At 32.5% G+C, this 19,134-nt stretch overlaps 1 protein-coding gene across 1 annotated transcript; it reads left to right on the plus strand.

Annotated features, from left to right (window-relative positions):
• Positions 1–17,424: 17,424 nt before the first annotated feature.
• On the plus strand, positions 17,425–18,351 carry LOC141519642 (olfactory receptor 4P4-like). Its single transcript, XM_074231821.1, has one exon. It carries the CDS (start codon positions 17,425–17,427, stop codon positions 18,349–18,351), a length of 927 nt encoding a protein of 308 aa, XP_074087922.1.
• The last annotated feature ends 783 nt before the right edge of the window (positions 18,352–19,134 follow it).

Raw genomic sequence — 19,134 nt, forward strand, 5'->3', positions numbered from 1 at the left:
GTACATTGCTGTTAAGATAACATTCTGTGACTCAAATGAAATAGATTACTATATATGTAATGCCAAACGCTTTTTAAAACAAGTTGGTGCAGATACATAGATAAATTAATCATAGCTATTTCTGGAATGGGTACGTTAGTTGCTTTTTGATCTTGGTGGCATCTTACATTTTCCATTTTTGCAATCTTAGAAAGCACTCATCAGAAGTTCAGCACAATATCTTATACTTTATTTTTCTTCCTTAAGGATATGATTTCTGTCTTGTCACATTCAACTTAGATCAATGTATACCATGGACACAATGTAAAGACTAAGAGACTGCCTTCTGAGGGGGGTGGGTGGAGGGATGGAAGATTAGGGGAATATTGTAAAATTCAAAATAAATAAAATCTTTCTTTTATAACAAAAAATTTAAATTAAAAAAAAAATTTTAAAAAGTTCAGCACAAAGCTCTCTCCACTTGTAGTTCCCATGTCCTGGTGGTCGTGTTATTCATTGTGTCCTACATTTTCATCTGCTATTCAACCTCCCACTGTCAGCAAGAATGATAAGGAGCTTTCCTTATTTTATAATTTCACTGAAAAAATCTGAAGCCTCTCTTCTACACACCAAGAAAAGCAAAGGAGAAGAATACTATGTAGAAGATGTAGTCAAACAATATGTCATTGATTTTTAAATATGATGGATTTTAATTTTATTGTTTTCTCTCTTTAAGATTTTGGTAAAAATCGATATTATATTATCAAATTTACATTAATATGATCATTTAAAAATAATCAAGTCCATTGTGAAAACCAGGGATACATCCTTATTAAACTTTGTAAATTTATTGGTGTTTGGCAATAGACTTTGGATACTTTAGTCACTTCATACATAGTATATTATTGAAATGATAAACAGAAAGAATAATCTATCTCTTTTTCTACTCTTGCATGACTCATTTTAAATCCAGAACATTGTCCTCATCAAGGACGGGTAAAAAAAATGACCTACGGCATAGAGTTAGGTGTGTATCACCTATGAAATAGTCAAAGATTTACTCTGATAGTTGATTACTTTATTCAGCTCCACAAGTATTTATCAAGCACATCATTTGTGTCAATCCCTGTACTAAGCCACCGAGTAACAAGTACAAGTAAAAAGAAATTAAGTTCCTTGCCCTCAAGGGCTTCTAATAATAAAAAACATATAAGAGTGCTGATAATCTGGGAAAATAAAAGATATGGGAAGCATGGAAGGATTTGAAAGAACTGATAATGAGTGAGATGATCAGAACCATAAAAAACATTGTACACCCTAGCAGCAGCAAGGGGGGTGATCATCATCCTTGTTGGACTTGCTCATTCCATCAACAATCAGGGACAATTTGGAGCTATCTGCAATGGAGTATACCATCTGTTGGAGAGGGCCAGCTCCTGCCAGTGATTTACACATATCCTTGCTGACACTGACATTTCCCTTCAGAGATATATATATGTATTATTGCTTATTGCATGGATTTGTTGCCTCTCCAGATAATCTGCGATATTCTGTGGCCCTAGAGGTGGTTGTAAAAGGCTTTTCTTATAGAGAATTATGCAGATTTCTAAGAACAAATATTGTAAATTCACCAAGGAAAAAAAGAATGCAGTATGTGAAATATAATGATTTCCTGAGACAACAAGAATCTGTTAAAGAAAACAAAAGCTTAAAAACATAGAAGAAAATGTAAAATACCTTATTCTCAAAACCACTGATCATGAGAACAGATCTACAAGAGATGATTTAAAAATGATGGGCTTCCTGAAAACACTGAAGAGGAAAAAAAAACAATATTATAGGAGTGAGTGATAGAAAATTGCCTTGATATCATGGAACCAGAGAGCAAAATACTTATTGAAAGAATATAAGGATCAGGGTGGCTAGGTGGTGCAGTGGATAAAGCACCAGCCCTGGAGTCATGAGTACCTGGGTTCAAATCTGGTCTCAGACACTTAATAATTACCTAGCCGTGTAGCCTTGGGCAAGCCACTTAACCCCATTTGCCTTGCAAAAACATAAAAAAAAAGAATACAAGGAGAAAGTTATGAAAGGGATCAGAAAATGAATACAACAAGGAATATTGGGGCCAAACTCCAAAACTATCAGATAAAAGAGATAATCCTGGAAGCAGCCATAAAGAAACAATTTAAATACAAAGGAGCCACAGTAAGGATTACACAGGACCTGACTGCATCAACATTAAGGGACTGAAGGGCATGGAATAAGATATTCCAAAGAGCAAGGGAGCTTGGAATGCAGTCAAGAATTCACTATACAACAAAACTTGGGGAAAAGATGGGTATTCAATGAAGTAGGAGACTTCCAACTTTTCCTGATGAAAAGACCAGAAATAAATAGAAAATTTGGACTTCAAATAGGAGACTCAGGAGACACATGAAAAAATAAAACAGGAGAAAAAACTTCTATCTACTAAGATGAAACTGGCTATATTCCCATATGGGACAGAAATTCTCATACCTCTTGAGAATTATAACTCTATTAGAGAGAATATTCTCAGCTAAAAGTGAAGGACACTCAGGACTTATCTGTGACTGATAGAATGATTTATAAACAATATCTCCTTAAAAAGAGTGGACAGTAAAGGGACAGGAGGACCTAGGTAATTGAATGGGGTAAATCACTTTACATAAAGAGGTACGAAAGACCTATTTCAATAGAGGGGAAGAAGGGAGGAAGTGAAAACTGCCTGAAGTTTACTCTCATCAGATTTGGCTTAAAGTTAACATACACACACAACACACATGGTCTGTTAATTTAAGAAAATTATTTTACTTTTCAAGTTTTTAAAAGGGGAAAGGGAAAAAGGGAAGGGAAGGAAAGGAGGAACTAACAGAAGGAAGGGAAAGAAGAAGGGACAAAGGGAAGGGGGGTTGGATATAAGGGGGCAAACACACTGACAGTGGTGATATTCAGAAACAAAATACTGAGGAATATAGATAAAGGGAAAAAGGGGGGAAATACAAAGAGGTGATAGCATCCAGGGCGATAAAGAGTTAAAAATTATTACTTTGAAAATGAATGGGATGAACTCCCCCATAAAACATCAGCAAATAGCAGACTGGATTAAAAACCAGAATCCTACAATATCCTGCTTACAAGAAACCCATTTCAAGCAGAAAGACACATATAGAGTAAAGGCAAAAGGTTGGAGTAAAATGTATTTTGCTTCAGCTGAAGTGAACAAAACAGGAATAGCAATCCTTATCTCCAACAAACCAGCTGCAAAAATAGATCTCATTAAAAGAGATAAGGAAGGGAATTACATCCTCCCAAAAGGTACCATAGTCAATGAAGCAATTTCTATGCTAAATTTATATGTACCAAGTGGCTCCAAATTCTTAGCAGAGAAGTTGAAGAAGTTACAGGAAGACACAGAGAGCAGAACTCTACTGGTGGGAGACGTCAAACTCCCACTCTCAGGTTTAGATCAAACTCACCATAAACCAAAGAAGAAGGAAGTCAAGGAGATAAATAGCATGTTAGCAAAGCTAGACATGATAGATAATTGGAAGAAATTGAATGGGGATAGAAAGGAATATACTTTTTTTCTGCAGTATATGGCACTTTTACTAGGGCATAAAAATCTTATTAATCAAATGCAAAAAGGCAGAAATAGTGAATACATACTTCTCAGATCATAATGCAATAAAAAGCACAAGCAATAGTGGGCCAAGGAGAGTTAGACCTAAAACTAATTGAAAACTAGATAGCCTCATTTTAAAGAATGAGTTGATCAAACAAATTAGAGACAGAATTAATGATTTCATCATACATAACAACAATAAAGGGACAAAATACCCAAACTTGTGTGATACAGCCAAGGCATTTGTCAGCATACCTCTTATACCTTTAAATGCTCACTTGAATAAATTAGAGAAAGAGGAAATCAATGATCTAAACATGCAACTAAAATAAATTAAATGACAAATTAAAATGCCACAATTAAATACCAAATTATAAATTTTAAAAATTAAAGGGGAAATTAATAAAATCAAAAGCAAGAAAAATTTTGAGCCAAGAAACTCAAGAGTTGGTTTTAAGAAAAAAACTATTAAAATTAATAAACCTCTGGATAATTTGATTAAAAATAATAAATTATCATAAATTGCTAGTATCACAAATGAAAAAGCTTAACTCATTACCAATGGGGAGGAAATTGAAGAAATAATTCAGATTATTTTTCCCAAATATATTCCCATAAATTTATTGATATAAGCGAAATGGATGAATATTTACAAAATCGTAAGTTACCCAGGTTAAATCAAGAGGAAATCAAATACCTAAATAGTCTTATCTCATAAAAATAAATTCAGCAAACCATGATTGAACTCCATAATAAAAAATCTTCAGGACAAGATGGACTGAAAAGTTAATTGTATCAAACATTTAAGGATCATTTGGTTCCAATTCTGTATAAAATCTTTGGAAAAATAAATGAAGACAGAATTTTGCCTATTTCTATGACACCAATATTGTCCTGCCACCTACACCAGGAAGAGTCAAAACAGATTAAAAAAAATTATAGACCTATCTCTCTAATGAATATAGATGCAAAAATCTTAAATAAAATTCTAGTAAAACAATTACAGTAAGCTTTTACCAGGATGATACACTATGACCAAGCAGGATTTATCCCAGGAATGCAGGGTTGACTCAATATTAGGGAAAATGTTTACATAAATAACTATATCAATAATAAATCAATCAGAAATCATAAGATTATATCAATAGATGCTGAAAAACACTTGACAAAATACAGCACCTATTCCCTGTAAAAATACTAGAGAATGAAGGGAATAAGTGGATTGTTCCTTAGAATGGTTAGCAGTATCTATCCGAAACCATTAACAAGCATTATATGCAATGGGGATAAGAAGAGGCAATCTCAATAAATTAGGGCTCAAAAAAAGGATGCCTGATATCACCACTACTATTTAATATTGTTTTAGAAATGTTAGCTTCAGCAATAAGAGAAAAAAAGAAATTGAAGGAACTAGAATTGTGATGGAAACAACAAAATGCTCACTTTTTGCAGACGACATGATGGTATACTTTGAGAATCCTAAAAAAATCATTGAAAAAGCTACTAAAACAATTAAAACTTTAGCAAATGATAAATGAAATTTGGAATGAAATATATTTTCATCATGCCTACTTTTGACATTGCATTAATTAAAAATAAGACTGTGAATAGTTTTTTTTAAATGAACAAATTATTAGTAACTATTTGTTCTATAGTTTTCATGTTGTATTTATGAGAGGAATTTGCTGCAATGTTTTCTTGGCTTATCCTTGCAGTTGACTATTTTTCTTCCAATTTTAAACATATAATTATTGACTATGTGTTGGCAAGTAGATTCTCACATATTTTATTTTGTCTACAATCAATTTAAAAGAAATTTATCTGTCTCTTACTGCTGGAATTTGTTGGAAATGTAAAGACATGCTGGTCATTTAACTGGTTAAATTTTATTCTGTAACATTGCTAAAGTTGTTGATTGTTTAAGAAATATTCTAATTGATTCTCTAGGATTCTCTAGGTATATTACTATATGATCTGCAGAGTGAATCTTTTATTTCCTCACTGCCTTTTATAATTCCTTCTATTTTGTTTTCATCCTTTCCTGATAAAGAAAGCTTTTCAAATATCATATTGAATAGTAGTGGTGATCCTATTTCCTGATTTTATTCAAAATGCATCCAATTTAAACTCTTCTAAAATAATATTTGCCGATGGTTTTAGAAGGATACTGCTTCTCATTTTAAGGAATACTCCATTTACTATAATGATAGTATATATAATAAAAATGTGTACTGTATTTTTTAAAAATATTTTTTCAGCATCTATTGGGAGAATTAAACCACTTTTTATTAATTTACTTATTTATAAGTATAATTATGATGATATCCCAATACAAAAATAGCCTTACATTCATGGGATATGATCCATCTGTTCAAAGTGTAATATCCTGGTGATAAATGGTTGTAATCTCCTTGCTAATATTTTATTTAAAATTTTGGAACAATATTAATTTGAAATATTATTGACTACTTTTCTTTCTTGTTTTAGCCCTTTAGGTTTAGTAATCAACCCGATATTGGTGTCATAAAATGAATTTGGTAATATTGACTCTTTTCGTTTATTGTCAAATCATTTATAACATACTGGAAGTAATTCTTCTTTAAATTTTAGGTGGAATTTTCTTTTAAATACATGTCACCCTAAAGACTTTTCCTTAGGAAATACTTTGGAAATGACTTCAATTTGTTTTGTTTCAAATTATTGATGGTTTTTATGATTTTATTTTTTTTGATCCCCTCATTCTTTAAAATTAATTTATCTAGTTTCAATTTTCTGCCAGTCTTTCCATGGTATTTTCTTTTGCATGATTTTATTGTATCATGAATTGAAAAGAAAAAATGTCATATTTCCGTATTTCTGCATTTGATTGTGCAGGTTTTATTTCCTATTACATAGTCAGTTTTAAAGTAGGTGATGTGTATCTCTGACAAAAAGATGTATTCCTTTCTATTCCAAGTTAATTTTCTCCAGACATTTGGCCAGTCTACCTTTTGAAAAAATTCTTCTCATTTCCTTAACTTCTTTTTTTAATTTTGAGTGTAAAATTTATCTAATTCAGATGGAGGAAGATTAAGGTTCTGTACTAGCATAATTTTGCTGTGAATTTCCTGAAATTCACTTACCTTCTCTTCTAAGAATTTTGATATTACAATTTCTGTTTTATTTGAGTATTGATATTGCTTCATTGTTTATCATATCTTTTAGCACGGTGTAGTTCCCTCCTTATTTCTTTTAATTAGATATATTTCCTTTCTTTATTTGAGATGAGGATTTCTACAAGTGTTGGAGTTTTTTGTTTCTTTTTTTTAACTTCACCTGAAGCTTTATAGATTTTGCTTCAGCTTTCTGATTTTTAAGAGATACTACTATCTGCTTCTGTCTTATAAAAGAGTTTATCCCTTTGATATTCATAGTGAATTCATCCAGACTGTTCTATTTTCTCCCATTCTATTTACTCCATTAATACTTTTCTCTCTCCTTTTGCCTTACCCCTACTCACTAATATTTTGCTTTTGACCACTATCTCCCTCCATCTGTCCTCCTTCCATCAGTTCCACTTTTTCCTTTTTTTTTGTTCTCCTTACTCTTTTTTTGAGCTGCTCCTCTTTTCTTTACGCTTTTCTATCCTATTTTCCTTTGGTTAAGATAAATTTTTAAACTCAAATGACAGCATATATCATTCATTCTGAGACAAATCCAATGAGAGTAATATTCAATCAGTGCCTTCCTCTCACATTTTCCCCTTCACTATGATAAAATCTTTGTAATTATTCATATGTTCATATTGATCTACTTCTTGTAGCTAGTACTCAGGGAACAGTCCTCTCTAGATTTAAGATAGTTTAGGCAATAAAGCTACTTCGGGAATGAATGGAATACCATGCTCCTCTTTATTTGTAGGCAAATCAATTCAGAGTGGGGCATGCCTATATGGAGCACGTTTCAGAGGTACCTTTCTCCTATCCCTGAAGCAAAAAAAGAGGCATGGGAAGTTTCTTGCAGGTAATGGTCACTCTCTGCTCCTTACATAAATGAAAAGTCCCTTGGAAGCGACTGGTCACCAGCACTGGCCCATAATAGAATAAACTGAATGAGGGCGTTCACTGAATGAGTTGGTTTTTCTTTTCTTAAAGACAGGGTGATCATTGTTAATAGTGAGAGGACAAATTAAGAAACTGGAATGAGATGGAATGGTATTTTTTGGTCCCTTAAATGAAATTTTAATGTATGTGCACATACATATATGATATAAAATGCTATGTAGAAATGTCTATACATATGGGTATACATATGTGCATGTATATAAATACACTATATTAGTGCATGTATTTAAATTCATAAATAAACAGGCAGCCACAATTAGGCCTTGCCTCACACCAGATTGTGTTGTTCAACAGTGTACAGAATCTCATTAAACTTCATATGGACAACAAGGGACAAACAGAGTTCAATAAAACTGACCAAATCATATTAGCTATTACAAATAGAAATCCTCCCTCAACTTCAATCATCTTTACATGCATAATTTAAAAGAAAGAGATGTTTATTTTATCATCTTTCCTTTGGGTCCAAACTTACACATTATAAGGTTACCTTTGGTTTAAATCATTTTTTCAAATTTATGTCATTCTTTCCATTCTATTGTTTACATGCATTCTGTTTAGAGAGTTTCTTCCTCCATTTGGCTCCCTTTCTATTGGTTCACAGAATTATTTTCTCTAGATGCCACTTTTTATACAATACAAACAACAGAATTCATGCTTAAATAAATCTTAAGAAAGCCCACACATTAAATTTGTCAGATAATTTAATAAGATTTCTAATGAGAGAACTCATTATATTTTTTCAATGGTAAAGTGACTTTCCTCAGAATGGAAACTCCATATAGTAACAAAACCCCATGTTTGGCCATAACATACACAAGCAATATTCACAATCAAGCATTTGAACCACGGCATTATTTCTTAATGTCTACCTCTTCCAATAGCTATTATACATTCTCCTGATTAACACTAGAAGGGAATGATAATTTAATATCAAACTACAGGACTCAGGATTGTTCAGCTCATAAATCTTTGTTTTAATTTTTAGTTTAATTAATTTTATATGGTTGCCACTATTGTCAATATTGTCCTTTTATCTCAGTCTAATTTATTTCTCTTATTTTCCTTCAAATTATTCATATTCACCCTGTTCATTGTAATAATATTTTTTTGGTTAGGCAATGGGGTTTGTGGCTTGCACAAGGCCACACAGCTAGGTAATTATTAAGTGTCTGAGGCCAGATTTGAACTCAGGGTCTCCTGACTTCAAGGTCAGTGCTCTATCTACTGCTGCAACTAACCGCCCCCCCCCCATTTTATTAGATTTTATCACTTCCATATATCCAAATAAATGGAGACTTCCCCCCCCCCAAATAATTCCTCTCAGTTCATGTTTCTTTCATGTATAAAAATGCTGCTATAAATAAATGGATATATGGTTGATAATTGGGTTTATGTATTGCTATTTATTTCTTCATTTTGACCATTAATAACAGAAAATGTAGGGAAAAATGAGTCTGATAAGGCACAAGAAATAATTTAACTTCAATGAATGGATAAAGAACATGTTGCATAAACTAAAGTGATTTCCCCAAAGCAGTAAAGTTTTATTCTGGTTTGTAATTGTTTCCTTCTTGGATTGCTTTGAAATTCCTCAGGGAGTCCATACTTTTAAATTCTGGGAATACTCAGCAAGTCTTTCTGGGTTGATTATTTTATTAAAAGATTTCTGCTGACAGAGACTTTAAATGACTGATATTTTTTCTGGACTCTGATTCAGATAAAGAAGAACTCTCTAGAACAGAAGCCATCATTTTCAGCCTACAGAGTTGTAGTTACTGTGAAAAACAAGTGACTTCCAGTTGGAGAAAAACCTTCTGGAGACGTTTTCAACCATTATTTTGAACCAGAAAGATTGATATTTGCCAGTCATTCCTCCTCAGGTATCAGTCCATGTTATCAGGTATTATGCTTTTTTTCTGATAACATTAATTAATTTAACTTATTGGCCATTTTAGTTTTCTATCTTCTATTTATTTTCTTTGCCTTCATCCTCAAATTTTCATCAAATCAGAGATATTTTAAGCCTTTACTTTTACCTCCTGGATAGACTATGGCTTTTAGAAAACCTGGTGAATACCTAAAAATAATGTTGTTGGATCGTAAAAATGTAATTCATTGGTTTCTAAAGAACCCAGTTCTATTTTTAAAAGATGCATTTTTTTTCCATTCAACACCAGAGGCATTCTGAAATCTATCCTTGGTCCCCATGTTAATAAATCATTGAAACATATAGCACCATTCTGCTAATATCAAAAATACCTATAATATTTATGTCTGCATTTTGGTAGATGTCTCTGCATTCCCTCTAAAATAATTATCTTTATAGATTCAGAAATTAAAACTCTGTACTGATTTTGTAAGCAGTCTTCACCAGCTCATAAACATGGGTGACATTCAATCCCTGTCCCAAATATCTATACTCTCATTCTCCTCATAAGAATATTCTTCTAGTTCCCAAACTTACCTCATAGGGACAAAGGTGTATAATGCATCATAGATACAAACATGTATCCATTCTTGTGTTTATATGTATATGTGTACATGTGTACATATGTGTACATGTGTATGTGTATATATGTAGTGAGAGAGAGAGAGAGAGAGAGAGGGAGAGAGAGAGAGAACAGTAAAAGTGAGACCTGAAGCTATTTTGGTTTTGGATAGATATCTTTTAATTTTTTATTCAGTTGTTTATTTCTCTTATATATATATTTGAGAATCAAAGGATGCAATTAGGCTGAATAAGTACATTCACTGATTTCACTGATCCTTACATTGGAATAGCTCTAAGTAGATTTAATATATTTCAAATATGTCAAATATCTTATCCAGTCATCAGCAAGAAAGTATACTATATCGTATCTCTAATAGTTTCTATTTTGTGAGTAAAGTGAGGCTAAAGTCAAATTACAGAATGTATAGTAATTCACATTACAGACTTATTTCACTAAGTCAGCTCTCAGACTTCCTCCTTGAAATGACTGGGGTGAGAAATGATTTAAATTAAGGGATTTAAAAGTAATCCAATAATTTTAGTGAGGATTATTCTTTGGCTACTTTCAAAACAATCAAACATGTAATTTGAAAAGTGCATTGTCATGGATTATTCCCTAAGTGAAAATATATTCTATTGTTTATAGTATGTGCTTCTATATATGATAGAGGAAAGAAAGGAAAAAGAAAGGAAAAAAGGAAGAAGGAAGGGAGGGAGGGAGGGAGGGAGGGAGGGCGAAAGGAAGGAAGGAGAAAAGGAAGGGAAAAAAAAGCTGTTTTTCTCTGACACATGCATGCACACATACACTTAGGCAAGTAACATGTTTAAGAGAAATAAGATTCCAAATCAAAATATCCAGTTGAAAATATATTGTTCCTTATTCTGAATCTCAAATATTTTAAAATATTCTACAGGAGACAGTATTATCTGTCTTATTGATTTTCCCTTTGGAACATGGAAAAAAATTTAGACAAGAAGACATTGAACTTTGAAACAGATCTACTTTTGAAAACCAGATCTGTTGTCGCCTTAGATATGCCAATTTCATTTTATGATTTTCATTTATTTTCAAAGTAAGTTCAATGTATAATTAACCACATTGGAATGGATCACCATCACATTTATTTCAAAGACATGGTATATAGAGCCAAGAAATGAAGAAAAGAAATTCTTCGTTGTTTTTATTTTTTGTATATTCAATTTTGTAGTATTCAGGAATCCAATATTTTAAGCACCAATGACCAGTGCACACATTATTCATCAAAATTTAACTTAAGTGGCATGATTGTAGTTCATTTAACTAGAATCCAGTTGAATTTTTTCATTTGGAAGAGGATTGAATGTATGAAGAAAAATTCTTCAGAAGCTGTGTTAGGCATTCATTCCAAATGGAACAGACATTCCTAGAACTCTTTTCTCATCTATAAGCAGATCAAATCTTCCAAATGGGAAGGGGATATTCTAACATCCTTGAATCAGTAGTAGATTACAAAGATAAATCTGTTCAGTTAACACCATGAATAAGTCTCAAACTACAGTTTCTCAGTTCCTCAAGCAATAACTTCACATATATATATATATATATATATATATATATATATATATATTATCATCTGTAAAATTAACATGCTATGCAAAGTGTTGAATAGATTTAAATACCCTAAAGTTATTAAAATCTATATCTAGGCTCTGACTCTGATGAAATCAGAAATTTGAGGGACAGTTTCCATGTTTTGCCTCATTCAGGCTAAGGTATGATTCACTTATTTATATTTCATTTAAATATTGGTTGACTTCTTGGTCCTGCTGCCCTTTGTCTTTGATCATTAGTTCACCATTTATAATGTCTAAAATATTATGATGTCTTTTAGTGGTCAGAGGCATAACATAACGGTCTTCCTTGTCTGCATGGTGATACTCTGTTGCTCTGTTCTGTGGTACTGATTAAATATTAGACTACATGTGTAAATCAAAGGGTCCTCTTAATGTTTCCCTGCATAGACACGTATGCTGCCAGTATTTTATCATCTGAAACATTGTTTGAACTTCCGTTTTTACATTTGAAAACTATAATAGATAAAATATCAATATATATTTGCATAAATATCTAAATTCTCACTTAAATTAATGTTATATTTAACCATGAAAAAAGCACAATTACAAATATTTTTTGGCTTTATGATGAAATTTCTTGGAGAAAATGCATTATTCTAAGTATCATAGGGTGAAATGAGAAGTAATAGATATGTTGCATAAGAAAATTGGTTTTCAAAGGAATACAAAAGTTTCGTAAACGTTACTGAAAAGAGTAAAAGTGTAAAATAACCACAAAAAAATAAAAAGGGTAAAAGCAAAAACCCCCTCCTAAAAAGTTATCTAGAAGTAGCTGACTCCAGAGCATTTAGTGATAGACCTCAGTTTATGCCTTGGCTTGCTTTGGAATCCCTCAGGGAGTCCATACCTTTAAATTCTACTAATGCTCAGCAAATCTCTCTGTGATGATTATTTTCTTAAAATATTCCATTAAAAGGTTACTCTTGGGGTGACTGGTGACTGGGTTGTACAGTGGTTGGAGCACCGGTCAAATCCGGCCTCAGATACTTAATATTTACCTAGCTGTGTGGCCTTGAGCAAGCCACTTAACCCCATTGCCTCGCAAAAAAAAAAAAAAAAAAAATAGGCTACTCTTCACAGAGACTTTGAATGACTCATTGATATTTTACTGGTCTCCAATTCACACATAAAAGAACTGTTTGCAGTACATAAGCCATTCTTATAATCCAAATGATTTGCAGTTACAGTTAAAATCAACTCACTCCCTGTTGAAGGAAAACCTTTTGGAGACACTTTGTTTTGGACCAGACAGAGCAATATTGGACAGTAATTCCTCCTCATGGATCAGTCCATGTTTTCAGGTGTTATGCTTTAATTCTGATAATATTAAATAATTTAATTTGTAGCCCATTCCTTATATTTATTTTCCTTACAATCCTTTTCATTGCCTTGAGTTTGAGATTTTCATCAGGTCAGGGATTTTTAAGCCTTAAATTTTATCTACTGGATAGCCTTTGGCTTTCAGGAAAAGCTTGTGAACATCTGAGAATAATGTTCCTAAATGAAAAAAAAGTGCAATTTTAAGGATTACAAATGAATTAAATTATTTTAAAATATGCATTTTTTACTTTCATCACCAGAGCAACCGTAAAATCTATTCCTGGTCCCCATGTTAAAATCCCATTGAATTATATAGCACGATTCTGCTAATATCAGAAATATCTATATTTTTTCTGTGCATTTTGGTAAATCTATATGCATTCCCTTTAAAATTACCATCTTCATAGACTCAGAAACTAAGAATCTTTAATGACTTTGAGAGATGTCTTCCCCAGTTCATAAACCTGATTGACATGAAATCACAGTACCCTTGTCTATACTGTCATATTCCAAATAAATATTTTCTTCAACTTCTCTCACATATTACTTTTCACTGAGCCTTTCCTTATATTCCCTAACTTCAATCAAAGGGTTATATGTGATTAATGAAGCAAGCACCCTGAACTGTGTATATATATGTACATATGAACAATTGCATGTTTATATGAATATTTACATGCATGTGTATATATATGCACAGACATATATGCACAGAACAAATTATATGTGTGTATATATATATATATATATATATATATATATATATATACACCTATATACCCATATATGTATAGCTAAAAATGCAATCTGAAACTTTTAAGTGTTATAGAAAGATATCTTTTAATATTTTTGACATTTGCTTGTTTCTCTCTAATACATATTTGAGACAGGAAAGGAGGCAGAATAAGCATCTGTTCTATTCACTGATTCTTACAATGGAACAGCTCACAATACATTTCAAAGTACACTGTCAAATATCTTAGCTAACTCTCAGCATAATCTATATTATGTAAGGAATCTCTTATGCTTCCACTTTTGTGAGTAAAGTGAGGCACAGAAAAATTACATTATTAGCCTAAAGTCAAGCTACAGAATGTACAGTAATTCACATTACAGACTTATTTTACTAAGACAGCTATCAGACTTCTGCAATCACTGGAAGGATGGGGGCGGGATTAATCCAAAGGACTTGAAAGAAATTCAGTCACTTTAGTGAGGATTGTTCTTTGGTTTCTTTCAAAACAATAAAGCAGGTTACTTGGAAAGTCTATTACCTATGGTTTGGTCTCTGTTTATTTAACAATGAGAGACTTAATTTAGTAAATTTTATGTTATGTAATTTGTGTTTCTATTTGTGAGCGGGGGAAAAGAATAAGAAAAGAAAAAATGAAGGATGGAGGGATGGAAAGAAGGATGGAAGGAAGGAAAGAAGAAAGGAAGGAAGAAGGAAAGGGAGAGAAAAAGTTTCTCTCCCTCATTCTCTCTCTCTCTCTCTCTCTCTCTCTCTCTCTCTCTCTCACACACACACACACACACACACAGACACACAGATAAACAAAAAATAACATTTTTTTTAAAGAAATAAGATTCCAAATCAAGCCTTCCAGGTGTAAATATATTATTTTTTAATTCTGTATCTCAAATATTATTAAATATTCTACAGGAGACAGTGGTACCTATGTCACTGGCTTTCCCTTGGGAACCTTGAAAAATCTTTAGACAGTAAGACATTGAACTTTGATCCAGGTCATCTTGTTTTGAAGACCAGATTCATTTTTTCTTAGCTAGACCACTCCCATCACTTCATTTTAATATTCTCATTTATCTTCCAAACAAAGGGAGTAATTCAAATTTGATGACATCCATGTTCTCTTCATACTGCAGTGTGAAGTTCAAAATATAACTAACCAAGTTGGAATACATCACAGTCCCATCTATTACAAAGACCTGATTTAGAGAGCTAAGAAATGAATAAAAGAAAATTTTCAAATTTGTTTTTCTTTCTTATAATCAATTTTGTAATTTTCAGGAATGAACTCCAATCTTTTAGGCACCAAATGTATTTACATATATTATACATTGAACTGTACCTTACCAAGCATAATTCAAGTTTAGTACACTAGAATAAAGTAGAATTTTCTCAGGATATTTGATACAGGATTGAATTTCTGAAGAAAAATCATTCAGAAGTTATGTAAGACATCCATTCTAAATGGCAGTAGAGGTTCATAAAATTGTTTCCACTTTAAGGAGATCATGTCCTCCAAATGGGAAGACTACCTTAACCTAAACTTGATTCAATGGAAAGATAAATCTGCTCAAGTAACTCCAGAAATAAGTCTGAAACTACAATTTCTCAGTTCCTTATAACTTCAAATATATTGATTATTCACATAATTAATTATACCATGCACAAAAATAACATGTTTTTAAAAAGAGTACAATAATATAGAATTAGTAGAAACTGTATTTTCATCCCACCTCCGAACAAAGCAGAAATTTGAGGGACAGCGTCCATGTTTTGCTTCATTCAGGCTAAGTTATGGCTTGCCTTTGTACAATTCACTTAATGGTAAGTTGATTTATCCTGCTGCCCTTGGTCTTTGATCACTAAGCCACCATCTGTAAACTCTAACACAATATGATGATTTTTGAAAGCCAGAGATATATGAGAATGATCCTCATTGTCTGGGTGGTGACATTTACTCTGTCCACCTGTTCATGGACCTGGGTATACTGTTATGTGGCACTGAACAAATATAAATTTCGCCTGAAAATAATATTATACTTAGCCATGAAAAACATAAATATTTTTATTGAAGAATTTGTGTAGGAAGAATGATTAGTCTCAGTAATTATATGGGGAAATGAGACAGATATAATTTTCTTTTCTTTTTTTTTAGATTTTTTTTGCAAGGCAAACAGGGTTAAGTGACTTGCCCAAGGCCACACACCTAGGCAATTATTAAGTGTCTGAGACGAGATTTGAACCGAGGTACTCCGGACTCCAAGGGTGGTGCTTTATCCACTACGCCACCTAGCCACCCCTCAGATATAATTTTCAAAAGGCAATTGGTTTTCAAAGGAATACAAAAATGTCCTAAATATTCTTGAAAATTGAAACAAGTCGGTTGGAGGGTATTTTGTTACCTAGTATTTGCTGGCTACAAAAGATGTAGGAATAGACCTCAGTTTTCATGACCTAGAATACTTTGAATGTTTTTTGTGAGAGGGTGAAAGATTCTCTACAGAAGTTAATTTTAAGGTTCATATAAAAGGTAAAATGGTATTTGGTACCTGAAAAATTATCCTCTAGTCTTCCCTATATTGGATAGAGACAAATTTGACAATGGTTGAGAATTTTCTAAACACTTTTTCTAGAAATACAATTTTTACTCATCTGATTTCCAGTGGGAACAAAATCTGGTATACCATGTGTTTGTCTGTGTGTCTGTGTCTGTGTCTGTGTGTATGTCTGTGTGTGTGTCTGTGTGTGTGTGTCTGTGTGTGTCTGTTTGTGTGTGTGTGTGTGTGTGTGTGTCTGTGTCTTTTGCTTGGTCTACTTGTTTGACTATTGTTTGATGTTTCAAAAGTCAGGATTGATTTAATTTGATTTAAGGTAATTACTAAGTTTTGTGGGGTGGGTAAATCTATTGATTTTGCTACTCGTCTACATAGTTATCCTCATTTTTGGAATAATTTTAAAATATTCATACACAAACATAATATTTAGACTTTTAATTTTTTACTATATAAATTACCAGATATGGATAGAACTTTCTTGGCTAAAAAAGGAATATCTCTATGACTTTTTTATTGATCACATTTGTTTTGAACCAACTATATTATATTTAATTATATTGTGAGCAACTTTACATAGTTAGCATCAGGAATAAGTGCCCTATTTATTTCAAAACACTATAGGCACAATCTAAGGCCATTTTCATTTCTTAAATTGTGTTATGTTATTGAAACAAAAGATATCAAACCATTTTGTTGGCAAAGAAAAAAATGTTAATAGGATCGCACATTTTATAAAATTTTAAGTAGGAAAAAAACCTTTTATATGGGATGCATAAGATATTTTATCCTGTCATTTTTAAATGTTAGAAAAAGAGATCTAATTCAAGAACACAGTATGAGTTGCAGTAATGAGGTACAATCAATTTGATTTACTTTCACAAAAAAATATTTATTTGATGCTAAATAGCCTTTTTCATGTCATCTGTATTTTCAGATTATTGGAGAGCATTTCTTTCTCGCAGTACATGGAAAATCAGAACAATGTCACAGAATTTATATTCTTGGGTATTCTTATGAAGAAAGAAAAAAAGATAATGTGTTTTGTCATTTTCACGGCCTGCTACCTAGCGATCATCCTGGGGAACTTCGTTGTCTTCATCACCATCACATACAGCCATCTGATGCAGCAACCCATGTACTACTTTCTTTGTCATTTGTCATTCATGGATCCTTGCTTTACTTCTGCTATAATTCCCAGAATGATTGGTGACTTAATTTCCTCAAGGAAGGCTATTTCTTTCAATTGCTGCATGATTCAGCTCTTTTCTTTTCACTTCCTGGCAGGTGTTGAGATTTTCATCCTGGTATCCATGGCCTTTGATAGATATGTCGCCATCTGTAAACCTTTACACTACAGCACAATTGTCAATAGGCAGAGGTGTAACATGCTGATCCTGGTCGCCTGGGTATTGGCATTTTGGCATTCGATTGCCCAGCTATTCACAATCCTGAATTTACCTTTCTGTGGTCCTAATCAAATAGATCACTATATGTGTGACTCAAATGTCCTCTTGAAGCTTGGATGCACAGACACATATGTTGCTAATATTTTAGTCATTGCTAACACTGGAATGATTGCCTTGTTAACATTTCTGGTCTTGGTAGCATCTTACATCGTCATATTATATAATCTAAGGAAACATTCATCTGAAAGTCGGCGTAAAGCGCTCTACACCTGTGCTTCCCATGTCATGGTTGTACTTTTCTTCTTTATACCTGCCATCATCACCTATATGCCACCAGAAGGATTCCTGAATGAGAAAGAGTTCTCAGTGTTTTACACTGTGGTTTCACCCCTGTTGAACCCTCTCATCTACACACTGAGAAATAATGAAATGAAGAATGCCATGAGAAAGGTGTGGTCCACAAAAGTGACAATGCTATTCAAATAAAACAGATGAATAGCATTGTGTCACATTTAAACTTCAGTGGGAGGTCTTTGGATTTTAATTTGTGTTTTTTGTTTTTTTTCCCTTTACAGCAACTCAGTTAAGAAATGAAAATTTTCATCTTAGATATTTCTTCCTATGTAGCCTCCAGAATACAATGAAATATTGCTTTTCATGGGTTTTCCCAATATTTACTTCAATTATTCATTTGATTTTGGCTATATACACCTTTTGGAATCAGTGGCTCCAAAACCCATTGATTGCTTTCACTAAAATTTTCTTCTGGTCACATGATTCCAAGTTATACTTAATCAGTAGCAATTGAATTGTTTTGAAAAGAGACCTAATAATAAATACCTATATATTTCTCTTTTCAACTTCATTCTCTGAAAAGGAGAAAGAAATTACATTCATAACTTAGTGCAATCGTTTCTTAGCAGAGTTGTACTTTCAAATCCAATCACCCTATTGTGTTAAAGTACTAGGAACCCTGTTTTCCCTCTCTTTTCTGTTTGATTTATTCAATCAACATCCTGCTTTAAATCCTGATTAGTATGGGATCCTGTCTAAAATTTCCATGTCATGTGGAAATTATTGCCCGAATATAGATAATCTGAAGACCAAATAAAACAACCAAGAAAATACCCAACACTATTTTCGCTGAATCTGGTGAATGTGAGAGCAAGAGAAGGATGCCTCTTTAAATGATGCAGTGGTTGATTCTTTTCATAATCCCTAACCTAGTGGTTAAACAATATCTTCTCTGACATGATGACAAAAAAATCA

Source organism: Macrotis lagotis, chromosome 3 (genome assembly GCF_037893015.1).
Source record: "Macrotis lagotis isolate mMagLag1 chromosome 3, bilby.v1.9.chrom.fasta, whole genome shotgun sequence".
NCBI lineage: Eukaryota > Metazoa > Chordata > Mammalia > Peramelemorphia > Peramelidae > Macrotis > Macrotis lagotis.

Coding starts and splice junctions, on each gene's coding strand:
- LOC141519642 (XM_074231821.1), top strand. CDS start 17,425: ATGGAAAATCAGAACAATGTCACAGAATTTATATTCTTGGGTATTCTT.